At 42.0% G+C, this 16,402-nt stretch overlaps 1 protein-coding gene across 1 annotated transcript in view; it reads left to right on the top strand.

The window, feature by feature from the left end:
• Positions 1–542: 542 nt before the first annotated feature.
• The window catches only part of LOC311243382 (nuclear receptor subfamily 2 group C member 2-like), a 38,915-nt gene continuing 23,055 nt past the window's right edge, over positions 543–16,402 (top strand). Inside the window, 7 exon segments of the mRNA XM_084332598.1 lie at positions 543–674; positions 4,133–4,293; positions 4,642–4,737; positions 4,894–5,064; positions 8,999–9,104; positions 12,922–13,101; positions 15,604–15,760. Of these exon segments, the coding sequence (XP_084188724.1) occupies positions 4,234–4,293; positions 4,642–4,737; positions 4,894–5,064; positions 8,999–9,104; positions 12,922–13,101; positions 15,604–15,760 (770 nt within the window). The 5' untranslated portion in view covers positions 543–674; positions 4,133–4,233.

Here is a 16,402-nt window from a genome sequence, read left to right on the forward strand (position 1 = left end):
AGGAATACAAGCTTCCAAGATGGGCCTATAACTTGTTCGTCGTTCATCTTGAATGAATGAATGAATGAATGAATGAATGAATGAATGAATGAATGAATGAATGAATGAATGAATGAATGAATGAATGAATGAATGAATGAAAACTTTATTTAACAGATTGCAGAATGGGTACAATACAGTACGGCTCAATATACACACAATTGTTAAGGGGATGCAGACCAGAGAAAGACTTTCGTCTTGTTTACATCAGGGTCCCCCATTTTCAATTCATAGTGACATTTATGACATACACAACATACATCATGACATCATGACATTTGTGGCATAGGGACATACATGACATACAGTACTGTTTAGAAGATTAGATTAGAAACAAACTATGGAGGAGTACAGATTCAAGTCGGACCTGAAAGGTGACATTCTACCATTAACCTCTTTGCTGCTGTACTGTAATAACAGGCAGACAGGCAGACAGGGTGACGTCACGGCTGTCTGGCAGGCGCGCGCAGGGCGCGAGACTCGAGGAGGAAGGAGAGAGGAGGGGAAAAAACTCAATGCGCTGGTGGAGGTACGGCGGGGTCACGAACTATGACCTTTAACAGTAGAAAAACAAAACAAATGTTTTATAAAACAGCGGAGGAGAACTATAAACATGTGATCTTCGAATCCCGGAGGTAAGTCACCCTCCCGGATTCAAAGCGATATAAAGCTCCAGAGAGAGAGACACTGGATGATAAAAGATGATCTCGGGCTAGCTTGTTGTTAGCTTGTTGTTAGCTTGTTGTTAGCCAGCCGAGCAGAGCAGCGTCAGGGGGAACAGGGAGTGTGGAGGGGCGGTGTCTGTCTCACGCCGTCGCCTTATGTTTCCGTTGTGTGATAGTGATAGTAGTGTCACATATGCGATCATCTCGGTGCACGTAACTAGAGCTAACATACAATGAAAAGCCAAGAGGATAACACGGGACAGTTTGTGCTCATGTTAGCCGACACAGCTAGCTTTACAGTAGCAGATGAACTCGACCCTTTTACCTTTGCCATCTCGGGGACTATAGTTTGGGGGGATTGAGTATTGTTTACACACACACAAAGAAGCCTTCATTTATTAATAACAAAAACTACATTTGCATCATACACCGACAGCACCTCTGTATACACTGGGTTAACAATAAGAAAATCACTGCTGTTTTCATTTCATTTAATGCTTCCCCACAGTGTCACTGTGGGCTGGATGCCAGGTTCTCCATTTTGTCCTGTGTGTGTGTTGATGTGTTTGTTTGTACGATAGTGTTGATGGATTTCATGTGTCATCATGTTTCACCCCCCTGCCATGCATCATGCACGAGAGTTGGAAGTTGTTACAATCTAGTTGTTATAACTCTATATGAATTGAAAATGGGGGACCCTGATGGAAACAAGACAAACGTCTTTCTCAGGTCTGCATCCCCTTAACAATTGTATGTATTGAGCCGTACTGTATTGTACCCATTCTGCAATCTGTTAAATAAAGTTTTCATTCATTCATTCATTCATAACAACATTAAAGCACACACCCATTTATATTTTGACACGGATCCCGCTGTGTGTTCTCTTAGAGACAAAAGTCACACAAGTTAATTTGACACATCAGATAAATGGAGGTCATTGATTGACCAACCTTGACTGAGACCTCTGCTCTGCTGCATATCTTGTTGAAACACTGGGATAAGAATAGCATACTGTGTGCCTCGACATCAACTGGGGAATTATGAATCGGAATAGGAGCTGTCCATGGTGCTGAAATCGACGACGACACAATTAATTGGTCGTTGTTTTTGAACATGTATTATGTATGTTTTGAACAGAGTCAGCTGCAGATTTGAGACTTTCTAGAACTTGGGACTAAATGTTCTTTATACACACACACACACACACACACACAAACACACACGCACACACACACACACACACACACACACACACACACAAACACACACGCACACACACACACACACACACACACACACACACACACACACACACACACACACACACATACAAATTAAGAATTTAATAAAAAATTAGAATATATATATATGTGTCAGTAGTATACAACATACTCCCCCTTTCCCCATCTCATCTAGCTATACCCATTAGGCAGTGTTGTAGTCGAGTCACTAAATCTCAGTCCCCAGTGTTCAAGTCCGAGTCCAAGTCATCAAGGTTGAGTCCACTCTGACAGTCAAAGAGCTGACATACCAATAAAAAAAGGTCTACATTAAACATAAATGACACAGCGCAGCGGTCACCATTTCAAAGGGAGTTTATTTACTTTGTGACACAATAGCCAAACAAATGCACTAGCCATCAATATCTTATGCCAAATGATTAGGGGCCTTAATCTGTATTTATCAATTAACAAGTCCGAGTCCTCATCTGCACCTTCCGAGTCCGAATGCAGTCAATGCTCGAGTCCAAGTCCAAGTCAGAGTCATCAATGCTCGAGTCCAAGTCAGAGTCATCAGTGCTTGAGTCCAAGTTGAGTCACGGGTCCTGAAAATCAGACTCTAGAGCCATATGAAATCCGTTTTAAATAGTGTCTAATAAGTGGGAATGAATAAATGTCCACAATTTTATAAGATATAACAGTCCATTTAATAGGGCTGTCTTAAATACTTCGAAGCTTTGTTCGATGGGCATGGGATTCGAATATGAAAATAAAATGTGATTATTAAAAAAAATATATATATAAATGATATATTTTTATTTTATTTTGCTAAATCAACTCTGCCTCTCTTTGTTAACTACAACAAGCAATGCTGTTTGTTATTTAAGATGAGGTCGGACTCGGCACTGACAGATTTGTGTTCATTGTGCTGCTTTTATAAAGCCTCAAATGACGGCTTACAATATTTCATGAAAGCAAAGTGTTTTGTTTGTCTAAGATTTAAAAAGGTTTAAACTTTACAGCACTGACAAAGTTGAACAAAGTGCTGTACAAGTCCCACAACATAAATTTTCTTTTTTAAATTTTTTTTTTATTCCATTTTTATTGCTCAATTTTACGTTGAGCAATAAATTACGTCCGCGATTACGTGAACGCGGATTTCATATGGCTCTATCAGACTCTTGTACTACAACACTGCCTTTAGGCTATTGGAAAGCAGCGGCACGGTGGTGTAGTGGTTAACACTGTCGCCTCACAGCAAGAAGGTCCAGGGTTCGATTCCCGCTTGGGGACCAGGTTTCCATGATGCCAGTTACCCAGGTGGGGTATCTCCCAGGCCTTTCTGTGTGGAGTTTGCATGTTCTCCCCGTGCTCGCAAGGGTTCCCCCCCCGATAAGATAAACCCAATGGAAAAACATGCACAACAACAAGATCGCTAACGCTGTGGCGTCCTTGACGAAGACGGACAGGAGCACTTGGATTGGTCCCCTGGCGCGGCTCACGTTGACGCCTGTCTGCTCCCGGCTGCCCTTGGGGGGGAAGGACGACGGGATGGGTTAATCGCAGATACGAATTGCATGCATGCATCGCATGTGTGCCAATTGATGACCTCGGAGCAGGTCCTAAATTATTATAATTATTAAGGAAACTGAAGCTATTGTAATGTAAATAGAATGTGGCACTAATCAATCAGGACAAGCAAAATCCACAGTCCATGAAGCACTACAGTAACTCAGTAATGTACTCTCAATGGAATTCTGTCATTTCATACACTTACAGTAGCCATAACCAGAGCTAACTAAAAAAGGAGGATGGACAGAGCAGTTTGTACTCCTACAGATGATTCTTGTTTTGCAAGGAGACGTAGAAAGAGACTCACATTTTGTAATAGGCCGTCTGTTCAATACCATACGTCAGTTCTTCTATAGCGTGACAATTCTTTTAAAGTCAATGATGATGACTAATGTGTAACAATCGCACATTTTACACGACTCAAACAAAGATCAACCATTTCCATTTAATAATACATTGTCAAATATAGTTGTTCTGGGTATCGTCCCAAGATACAGAGTTTGGGACTAAGAGGAATAGGTTATTTTATTTAGGAAATTTAGCATTCTTTTCCCCCTTCGCAATCCCAAATACAATGGATGCACTTTCTTTTCTATTGTCAACCAATACGAACTGTGTGTTTGTTTCCCTGGCCAGGTCCTTCCCAAGGCGAGCATACCTCTCTTCATCTCAGACCGAGGCCGACACATGTCTTTGGCATTCCTCCAAACAGACCTTACTAATGACCTTACATCCCCATGACGACCAACCTGCAGCTGCTTGCTCAGCAGAAAGTGGCCTCTGAGCAGGTGGCAGAGGTGAGTGTGTGTGTGTGCGCGTGTGTGTGAGATAGAGAGAGTTTGGAGATGTATGATGGGGCAGGGGTGGGGGGTCTTTGGGAGGAATCAGCTGTGCTGTGTGCACTCCCATTGGCTGTGTGGCTGTTGGAGGATACTGTCTCCGTAGTTGCCGTGGAGACCGAGACCACTTGTAACCCTCAGAGGAAAGGGGGGGTCACGTTGAGGGCATAGTGAATCCGCCCAGCTCTCTCTCTCTCTCTGCTTGTCTGCAGTAGATGATCCTTACAAGGATGGATGTGTTATTATAAGCCATGTTGATTCATGATATAATTAATATTTCTTTATTACGCATGTCGGGAATTATAGGTACCAGCCTCTTCTTCAGGGTCAATGATGAGCGGCTCCCCGCGGCGCTTTCAGATCATCTCCCCTGAGCGCACGGCAACACCACAGCGGATACAGGTAATCATCACACACCGCTTGCCTTGAGAGGATGTTACTGTGCTGCCACCTATTGGCCGTGCCCTCATACAGCAACCCAGCAACAGTAATAATAACAAATAACAAAGTTGTGATTGGCTGTAGTTGACGTCCCCCCGTCCCCCGTCCCCCCCCCAGATATTGACGGCGGTGAACCCGTGCAGTGCTCCCAAGCAGCAGCAGTTCATCCTGACCAAGGTAGATGGCTCAGGGGGGGCAGGCAAGGTGGTCCTGGCCTCCCCAGACAGCCACACTGCTAAGCAACTCATCTTCACAGCCACAGACAGCCTGATGCCGGGCAGAATACAGGTACACACAACACTCCATAACAATAGAGAGGTGTAGTCTGACGTCACTTCAGTTTCCCGCGCGGTCCACCCGTATAATGATTTATCATTGGGAAAATGTATTATCGGCTATTGTAATAATTCTGCCTCATGAACATTGGCAAGCTTTCCATTTTTGCACAAAATGAGTTCCCTTCCATCACTAACATTATTGTTTAAGCATTTTTGGTTGAAATAAAATTATACGTAATTATGTTACGATTAATTGCGAATTGTTTCATGTTGAGCTATAGATTGTGTGTGAATACACACAGAAAGGTACACCATGCCAATGTTCATGCTTTATTTGTTTTAAACGAGACGATTTCGAAATGTGTCCATTGAGAATACATTGCAATTTCAAGCGAGGTGGACCGGCCGGAAACAACAATGACGTAACCACTACACCTCCCTATAGACCAGGAAGTAACCACTACACCTCCCTATAGGGCTGTCTTAAATACTTCGAAGATTCAAAGCTTCGTTTGATGGGCATGGGATTCGAATATGAAAATAAAATTATAAAAAAAAAAAAAAATATATATATATATATATATATATATATATATATATTTTTTTTTTTTTTTTTTTTTTTTGCAAAATCAACTCTGCCTCTCTTTGTTAACTACAACAAGCAATGCTGTTTGGATGAGGTCGGACTCTGCACTGACAGATTTGTGTTCGTTGTGCTGCTTTTATAAAGCCTCAAATGACGGCTTTCGTCGGCTTACAATATTTCATGAAAGCAAAGTGTTTTGTTTGTCTAAGATTTAAAAAGGTTTAAACTTTACAGCACTGACAAAGTTGAACAAAGTGCTGTACAAGTCCCACAACATAATATATATATATTTTTTACAAATTTTATTTTATTTTATTATTTTTTTTTATCTCGAAGCTTCGAATTAAAATTGAATCTCAGCCCCGAAGCTTCGAATTACAAAAAAATTATCGAAGGTCAGCCCTACCTCCCTATAGACCAGGAAGTAACCACTACACCTCCCTATACCACCGAGTTCAGGATATAAAAAAAGCTTTGTTCCAAAATGAGATATAAATTTTTTTTACATTTACATTTAGTCATTTAGCTGAACGCTTTTATCCAAAGCGACTTACAAGTTCTGTACGACAAGTCAGCAGGAAGGGTAAAACTCTTTCAGCTGAGTAACAATGTTCATCAAACAGTGTTGAAACTTGGGTCCTGCAGTGTTGAATGCATAGTAGTAGACATATTAGTATATTAGGAAGAGTGCATGATAGTAGAAGACGGCGAAAGATTGGCATTTAAAAACGTTAATACTTGTATCCTCTTAACACGCAACGGCCCGACCTCGGGCCGTCATGCCTGTGCACGGGACGCAAGCATGTCGCAGCACTGTGCGAGTGTCTACCGGCTCGAGGCTGCATTCTTCGCCCAATACTCTACCCATTCCGTGCCTCGGTTCTCTAGTTACATGGCGATATGTCAGGCGAGCGTCTTTTCTTTTGACCACGTCAGACTGTATACGCTCGAGAACTGACCAATCACTGCTGATGGCGAAAAATGATTGGTCAGCACTGTAGCCAACGAGTGTCCGCTTCCAACGATACCCCACGGGTAGGGGGGGGGGGGGGGGGGGGGGGCGTGCGAATATAGGAAGTAGGTGAAAGTTGACGAGCGAAAATGAGTTGTGACTCAATCTTCAGAACACAGGTGGATGGCATTGGCCACGGAGGATTTTGGAACTTTTCTTTTTTGGACACGGTTTACAAAAACCTTTCTCAAGCACTCATTTCTGAACGGATTTTTATAAAATTTTGACCTGTACTATAAGACTTCAGGCTATGGAAGTGATTAGTGGCCAGGGCTCTACAGTGCGACCATTTCACTCGCATTTGCCGCTAAAAATACATTTGTGCGAGCCGGAAAAATTATTTAGGAGCACAGTGTGCAAGTAATAGCTTTGCGTAGTGGGCGTGTCAACGCGCTTGTCAATTGTAATTTCATAATAAACACAGAGCAGCGCAGAACTTTGTGACAACTTCTCTCGTGAGTCACGCTGTTTCTATGTGTAATGTAAACTCTGCGAGCAACGGGTTCAATGTAACATGCTTTGCATCCTCGCCATTCCTGTATGCCCCACGTCGCGCTAAAAACCTTAACTAATGTTAGCTGCTAAGCTAACCTGCTAACACTAACTAAGCTATCCCTGGGAACGCTCAGAGGCATCCAATAGTGAGGGAAGGGGAGGCTGAGTTTCTCTCTCTCTCTCTCTCTCTCTCTCTCTCTCTGCTAACGATCCTGATTCTTGAACCTATTTCATTCAAAAGAAAGATATTGATGGACATTAGCTATAATATATAGCTCAGCAGCTGTAACAGCGTTTTAACAGTGTCAACATATTAATTTAAATTATAATTAATTAAAGAATTGTTTTAAGGATTTTCCATGTTCTGTCATCTAATAATATATTCCATTACCTTTCCTATCGGTATCAAAGTAAAACATTTTGGTATCGTGACAACACTACACACAACATACAAAAGCAGCTGGACAACCGATATCCTTTGCATCTAGTAGACATGGGCCAATGTGTGATTTTGGTGGTACGTGCTATTGCACAGATGTGTCCCTTAGTATGCACACGCACGCATACACACGCACGCTGACTGTACCTACCTTAATAATAATAATAATTCATTTAATTTATATAGCGCTTCTCAATAACCCGAAGTCGCTGACAGTAGTCGGGGTACAAACAAAGAGACGAAAGCAAAGAAACAAAACAAAACAACAAAGAAACAAAAACAAAGGAACATGAGACCATGGGGGGAACGGGGGAGACAGCCTGATGGCACAAAAAAAAAAAAAAAAAGACTAGAGACATATCGATCAGGTTAGTTAGACCTTGTGTTAGTGATTAGTGCCTGTTGTCTGACTGTACCTTGTGTTAGTGATTAGTGGCTGTTGTCTGACTGTACCTTGTGTTAGTGATTAGTGCCTGTTGTCTGACTGTACCTTGTGTTAGTGATTAGTGGCTGTTGTCTGACTGTACCTTGTGTTAGTGATTAGTGGCTGTTGTCTGACTGTACCTTGTGTTAGTGATTAGTGGCTGTTGTCTGACTGTACCTTGTGTTAGTGATTAGTGGCTGTTGTCTGACTGTACCTTGTGTTAGTGATTAGTGCCTGTTGTCTGACTGTACCTTGTGTTAGTGATTAGTGGCTGTTGTCTGACTGTACCTTGTGTTAGTGATTAGTGGCTGTTGTCTGACTGTACCTTGTGTTAGTGATTAGTGGCTGTTGTCTGACTGTACCTTGTGTTAGTGATTAGTGGCTGTTGTCTGACTGTACCTTGTGTTAGTGATTAGTGCCTGTTGTCTGACTGTACCTTGTGTTAGTGATTAGTGGCTGTTGTCTGACTGTACCTCAAGTCAAAAGTCAAAGATTTGTATTGCCATGTATGGACGAATCCACATTGGAATACGGGTACATGAGCAAACACTGTGTAAACAGTACAGGAAAAATATGTATAAAACACAGACAGTATAAAAGGACAAATGCTAAAATTGATATCGAATATCCCCTAAAAGTGCATATCATAGTTAAAAAAAGCACTTCCACAAACCTGACTAAATAACACTAATAAAAACACAGAAACAAAATAGGATAAAATACAAAACTAGCCTTTGGAGTCATTCAGGCTCCGCACAGCACTGGGGAAAAAGCTCTTTGTAAACCGAGAGGTAGAGCATGTAATAGAGCGGTAACGTCTGCCCGAGGGGAGGGGGGCAAAGAGGCCTGCGGCTGGGTGACCAGAGGGGTCGTTGATAATGCCAGAGGCACGGGAAAGCAGCCGGGCACCATAGATCTCTTCTAGAGCTGGCAGGCTAGACCCGATTGTCTTGCGTGCAAGACGCACAATTCTTGCATTGTGTTCCAGATCGTCACTGATGCAGCTTCCATGGAGCGATTGCTCGGGCAGGCGGGGGACCTGAGCCGGCAGCAGCCAGTGGAGTACTGTGTGGTGTGTGGAGACAAGGCTTCAGGTACTCGTATAATAATAATAATAATAATAATAATAATAATAATAATAATAATAATAATAATACACTTTATTTGTATAGCACCTTTCATACAGAAACTGCAGCTCAAAGTGCTTCACAACAGAAAAAAGACAGGCATAAAATGAGCACATAAAGTGCAGACATATAAAAGCACAGTTTTTTACATTAGGATCTAACATCCCAACAGGCCACCTTGTTTATGGTTTGATTCAGTTTTAAATAGACAATAATAAAAAGAGTAAGATAAAATAGACAGAGTAAAATTGTGCAATAGTGCAGTGCAATAAAATAGTAGAATAGATAAAATGAGCACATAAAGTGCAGACATATAAAATCTGTTTTTTACAGTGCAATACAATTGTTCTGGATTACTGTTTAACAGTTCAAAGTCGTCTTTACCTTCTCTGTTTGGTATCCACAGTTTAAAACTTGACAGTCTTCCCTCCTGTTTGATACCCACTTTGACCCTTCGAACCTCCCACTCAGGGCAAACCTCCCTCTTAGGGTGCAGTTCTAGGCCTGGGTCCTACACAGTTTTAAAGCCTGCAGTCTTTCTTGTTTGATACCCACACAGTTTAATACCTAACAGTTTTGAACCTGTAATAAAAAGCAATAGACAGAGTAAAATAGTACAGTGCAATAAAATAGTAGAATAGAATAGATGGATAGTAAAGTTATGCAACAGTGCAGTGCAATAAAATAGAATGGACAAAGTAAAAATAGTGCTCCAGTACAATCAACAGCGGAGTGTATTAAAAGGCTATGGTGAAGAGGTACGTTTTTAGCTTATCTTTGAAATTATTAAGAGATCTAGCTTTCCTAATGTCCATAGGTAGTGTGTTCCATAACTTTGGTGCATAGTTTGCAAAGGCTGCATCCCCGATTCTCTTTAGACTGTGGCTTGGAATCTTCAATAGACCAGTAGATGATCACAATGTTCTAGAAGGCACATAGTTGACTAGAGAATTTGCAATGTAGCTTGGTCCTGTTCCATTTAGTGCTTTGTATATAAGGAGGAGGACCTTGAAATCGATTCTAAATGTTACCGGAATCCAGTTATAGTTATGACTGGGTATTGAAAATCAATATCACCAAGGTATCGATTGAATCAAATCAATACTACCAGGGCCCCCCGGTTCCTTAACTAGTTCTGGATAATATGACATCGACAGTATTGGATTATCTAGCTAATTCGCATTTAAAGCCCTTATTGGTAAACAACCTGTTTATATCTCCTCACTGTTAGATTGGAATATTGGAACCTATTCAACTCGATCGAATGACTGGATGGTTCTTAGGGTTCCTCAAATTTGTTCTGAGCTAGGGAAGTCAGCCTTTTCCTTTGATGCCTCTAACTCATGGAATGTCCTTCAACTCTCGCTGAAATTGGAGGTTCTCCCTTCCCTTGGAATGTTTAAACGTATGATTTCAGACCATTGTGTGACTACCTGTAACTGTTTTAGTTGATCTTTTTAAATTATTTTGAAACGTTTTTTATTTATTTTTTTTACTCTGGTGTTTAAATTTCTGTGAATATTGTTTTTATTATGTACTGTACAATCGTCGTTTCTGTAAATGAGGGGACACCTCAGATGCTTACGATTTTAAATAAAGGTTGAAATGAAATTGGGTTAACAATCATCTAGGACAGCTGTTCTCAAACTACGGGTTGGCAACTAAAAAAATTAAATAAGAACAAGCGGAAAAACCGACAAGCCCAACTCAGATGGAGTTTTCCACCTGGCAGCTGTGTGTATTTGCCATGTCTCGCCCCTTCATCAACGGAGGCCACACAGTATTCTAATACACATCTCACTACATCCTGCGCAGGTATAATCGCGGAGGCCACGTCTGGCCTCAATACGTTGAATCTGGGACTACAAGGTCGGCACACAGACCTGTTTGGACTCACAGCTAAAATGGAGAGCTGGTTTAAAAAACTCAGTTTGTGGCACTCGAGGATCATCAGCAGTGATTTTGGGGTGTTTACTCTGCTTGATGGCTTTTTGGAGGAACAGAATGTAGCACAATATTATTTGAAGCCCATCATCTGTAGCCACATAGAAGGGCTCATTGAACAATTTCGGAAATATTCTCCCGAAAGAAAGAGCACGGACAATTTGGACAACTGGATCTAAGATCCGTTCATTGCGCATGACGCTCGCAACAGGCCTCCCACTGTGTGAGCAGGAGGCGCTGATTGATCTTTCTTGTGACGAGCTACTGAAAGTCAAGTTCACTGGACAGGCCCTCGCAAAGTTCTGGATATCAGTCCTGAATGAGTATCCAGTGCTGTGTAATGCTGCGCTGAGAAAGCTTGTCCCCTTTGCATCAACATAACTCTGAAGCCGGATTTTCGCCTCTGACATTAAGGTCGCTTTCACACAGGGGCTGTTTGGTCCCGACTTTCGGACCAGAATTCGATAGTCCGGTTTTTCGGGTTTGTGTGAATGCGCGTCGAACTCGGTTCGCGGACCAAACAGGCGAACTCTGGTCCGCCTGAAAATGTCGGTCTCGGTTCGCTTCAGCGGACCAAACGCGAACCAAATATAGGAAGTGATTATTATTACCACTGCTCGCAGCACTCACTGCAAAACAAGCACACTGCATCTAATCTATCTATCTATCTATCTATCTATCTATCTATCTATCTATCTATCTATCTATCTATCTATCTATCTATCTATCTATCTATCTATCTATCTATCTATCTATCTATCTATCTATCTATATATCTAACTGTGCATCTTGGGAAGAAGGAAGAAAAAACGCGGCTTATTATTATTACCGAGGCGCACGGCATTAATAATGGATCAATGCCACGTCAATACTATTATTATTATTATATTATTATTATTATTATTGGTCTACAAGTTGTTTAGCGAGAGGATGGTGGTAATGTGCTTCAATAGAACAATGGATCAATGCCATGTCAAAACTCGCTCCGCTGATCTGGAGGGCTCGCAGACAGTCCACACACAGACACACACGCGCGCGCGCGCACACACTGGCTCGCAGCCACACACACATTTCCACTGTCCAATAGACAAGCGCCCTTTTCGACCGCGTGACATTGTTCAGAAGGTCTCGGTCCGCCTCACAGATTTCTATGTGAACGCAGGCGAACCAAATGAAGAATGCAACAATGTTGCAACTTCACCCCCAGAACCGCACCGAGTCCACCAAAACTATATAAATACAGATCTCGCCTCAGAGTAGAAGCGGATCTCCGCCTCTTTCTCAGCACAACGCAGCCGCATATCATGGAACTGTGTTCAAAATGTACAAGCACACCCTTCCCATTAAGTCTCGTTTTTGTTTATTCTTGAAAAGCGCATGTGAACGTTTATTTGTATTATTATTTGTTCTTATGTTGTTCTGGCACGAAGCAAACACGGGTAGATAGTTAAAACCACGATGATCAATCATGATTGGCATTATGAAATACAAAATAATCTACAGTAGATCTTCTGGAGGTGAGAGGTTGATTGATTGATTGATTTTTATTTGGAAATTACAAATGCATCATAAAAACAAATTATCATGAGCCAATTTGTATTCCCGAGGATACAAAAGCATTCATTAAAACACTTATTTCCAAGGTGGTCCTCGATGGAAGACATAAAAACATAAAGACAAAAAATTTAAAACAGAAAAACAGAAAAACACAGCAGCACCTATAGCCCACTTGATAACCCTGTGGTGTGTGCAGGACGTCACTATGGGGCGGTCAGCTGTGAGGGCTGTAAAGGCTTCTTTAAGAGGAGCGTGAGGAGTGATAACCCTGTGGTGTGTGCAGGACGTCACTATGGGGCGGTCAGCTGTGAGGGCTGTAAAGGCTTCTTCAAGAGGAGCGTGAGGAAGAGCCTGACCTACAGCTGTCGCAGTAAACAGGACTGTGTGATCAACAAACACCACCGCAACCGCTGCCAGTTCTGCCGACTGCAGAAGTGCCTTGAGATGGGGATGAAGATGGAATGTGAGTTTGTACCCGTCCAGAACCACACCTACACAACCACACACTAACACCTACACACCTACACACTAACACCTACACAACCACACACTAACACCTACACAACCACACACTAACACCTACACTAACCACACACTAACACCTACACAACCACACACTAACACATACACAACCACACACTAACACCTACTCAACCACACACTAACACCTACACAACCACACACTAACACTTACACAACCACACACTAACACATACACAACCACACACTAACACCTACTCAACCACACACTAACACCTACACAACCACACACTAACACCTACACAACCACACACTAACACCTACACAACCACACACTAACACCTACACAACACACACTAACACCTACACGACCACACACTAACACCTACTCAATCACACACTAACACCTACACAACCACACACTAACACCTACACAACCACACACTAACACCTACACAACCACACACTAACACCTACACAACCACACACTAACACCTACACAACCACACACTAACACCTACACAACCACACACTAACACCTACACAACCACACACTAACACCTACACAACCACACACTAACACCTACACAACCACACACTAACACCTACACAACCACACACTAACACCTACACAACCACACACTAACACTTACACAACCACACACTAACACCTACACAACCACACACACCTACACAACCACACACTAACACCTACACAACCACACACTAACACCTACACAACACACACTAACACCTACACAACACACACTAACACCTACACAACCACACACTAACACCTACACAACCACACACTAACACCTACACAACCACACACTAACACCTACACAACCACACACTAACACCTACACAACCACACACTAACACCTACTCAACCACACACTAACACCTACACAACACACACTAACACCTACACGACCACACACTAACACCTACACAACTACACACTAACACCTACACAACCACACACTAACACCTACACAACCACACACTAACACCTACACAACCACACACTAACACCTACACGACCACACACTAACACCTACACAACACACACTAACACCTACACGACCACACACTAACACCTACACAACCACACACTAACACCTACACAACCACACACTAACACCTACACAACCACACACTAACACCTACACAATCACACACTAACACCTACACAATCACACACTAACACCTACACAACCACACACTAACACCTACACAACCACACACTAACACCTACACAACCACACACACCTACACAACCACACACTAACACCTACACAACACACACTAACACCTACACTAACCACACACTAACACCTACACTAACCACACACTAACACTTACACAACCACACACTAACACCTACACAACCACACACTAACACTTACACTAACCACACACTAACACCTACACAACCACACACTAACACCTACACAACCACACACTAACACCTACACTAACCACACACTAACACCTACACACTGTACTGTACGCTGGCGCTCTGTGGTATGTTTGTGACAAATGAGGGATGAGTTAGAATTTTCCAATAGTCGTGACAGTCTCCACATTCGATTTTCATGTCCGAGTCGAAAAATATATATATTATTATTATTATTATTATTATTATTATTATTATTATTCTTTTTTTTAAGTGAAGCAAACCATTCTTATTTAATTATTTTTTATATTTAGAGGCAGCCTAATTTTCATAGCTTAATTGATCTAAAAGATGCACATGCTACTGTTTCTGTTTGTGTATTAAAACCGGTTGATAGGCCAATGCAATGCTGTTATTATAGGCTACGGTGGTGAACGATGGTGTCATTTAGATTTATTGTCGGTCAGCTGAGCCGATCAACGCTCTGAAGGATTATCTGAAGTGCCTATTTATGTGCAATACCCTTTGATTTTAATGATCCATTCTATTAAAAATGATTTTGGTCAGTCATGCACATCCCTATTCCAAATTCCCTCAAAGCGGTTTTGTGGATGTTAGAATTAGACCATGTATTTCAACCCACTTTCATTTTTCCACCAATGAGAAACTGAATTAGTCTGTGAGTCACTTCACCTTAAGCAGTCATAGTAATAGCTTGGTGGAATTAGTAGATATTCCTTGGTTATTCTGTTTGTAGTAAGATATTACTTCACGTGTTGCTTATAATGCATTGTACGTATATATAAGCACATTATGAGTGCATTCAAATGATTGTAATCAGAACATGGTATAATATGCTGTAACACTACAATATATTTGCCATATATTTATGTTGTATTACATTATAATACAAATAATGTGCATTATCTAGGAGTTGAATGCTCTCTGGGACAACTGTATAGATAATAACATGGTCATATCACTATTCATGAAATGTGATAATGTATCAGTGCATGTAATGCTAATATGATGATTCAAGATACAAGTGTTTCACTAATTGTGTTCTCTTTGTCTCCTCCTTAGCCGTGCAGAGTGAGAGGAAGCCCATCGATCTGATTCCCAGAGAGAAGCACGCCAACTGTGCTGCCTCCACCCAAAAGATCTACATCCGTAAGGACCTCAACAGCCCGCTTATCGCCACGCCAACCTTCATCTCCGATACAGACACGGAAGGCTCCAGGTGAGCGATGCCTCCCATGCAGATACACATCAGCGCTTGCTTGATTTTATTTAATTTTATTTAATTTGACATTCTAAAAAATACAAGATTCCAGAAAACATCAAGGACGCCACGCCACCCAACAAAGTCAAGACTTATTTCCATTGTGGTCCTTGGTTTCAGACAGACAAGCAATACAAAACATGACCACAAATAACAATTTGTCAAACTACTGTGGCAATTCCAGGTGTAGGGGTGGCAGAATAAACAACAAACAGACGGGTTGTAGTTCCCAAAATAATACTTTTCTTTATTTTCTAATAAACAAACAAACATTTCATTCTTCTCACTCTCTCTCTGACTTTATATTAATTCTGTCTGCCGGGCGGCTGTTCCCGCTCCGCGGTCTGTCTCCTTCCCCTGCCACGAGAGAGTGAGAGGGTGCTCTTGGTCTGTCTCCTTCCCCTGCCACGAGAGAGTGAGAGGGTGCTCTTGGTCTGTCTCCTTCCCCTGCCACGAGAGAGTGAGAGGGTGCTCTTGGTCTGTCTCCTTCCCCTGCCACGAGAGAGTGAGAGGGTGCTCTTGGTCTGTCTCCTTCCCCTGCCACGAGAGAGTGAGAGGGTGCTCTTGGTCTGTCTCCTTCCCCTGCCACGGGAGAGTGAG

Source organism: Notolepis coatsorum (genome assembly GCF_963971535.1).
Source record: "Notolepis coatsorum genome assembly, chromosome: 17".
Taxonomy (NCBI): domain Eukaryota; kingdom Metazoa; phylum Chordata; class Actinopteri; order Aulopiformes; family Paralepididae; genus Notolepis; species Notolepis coatsorum.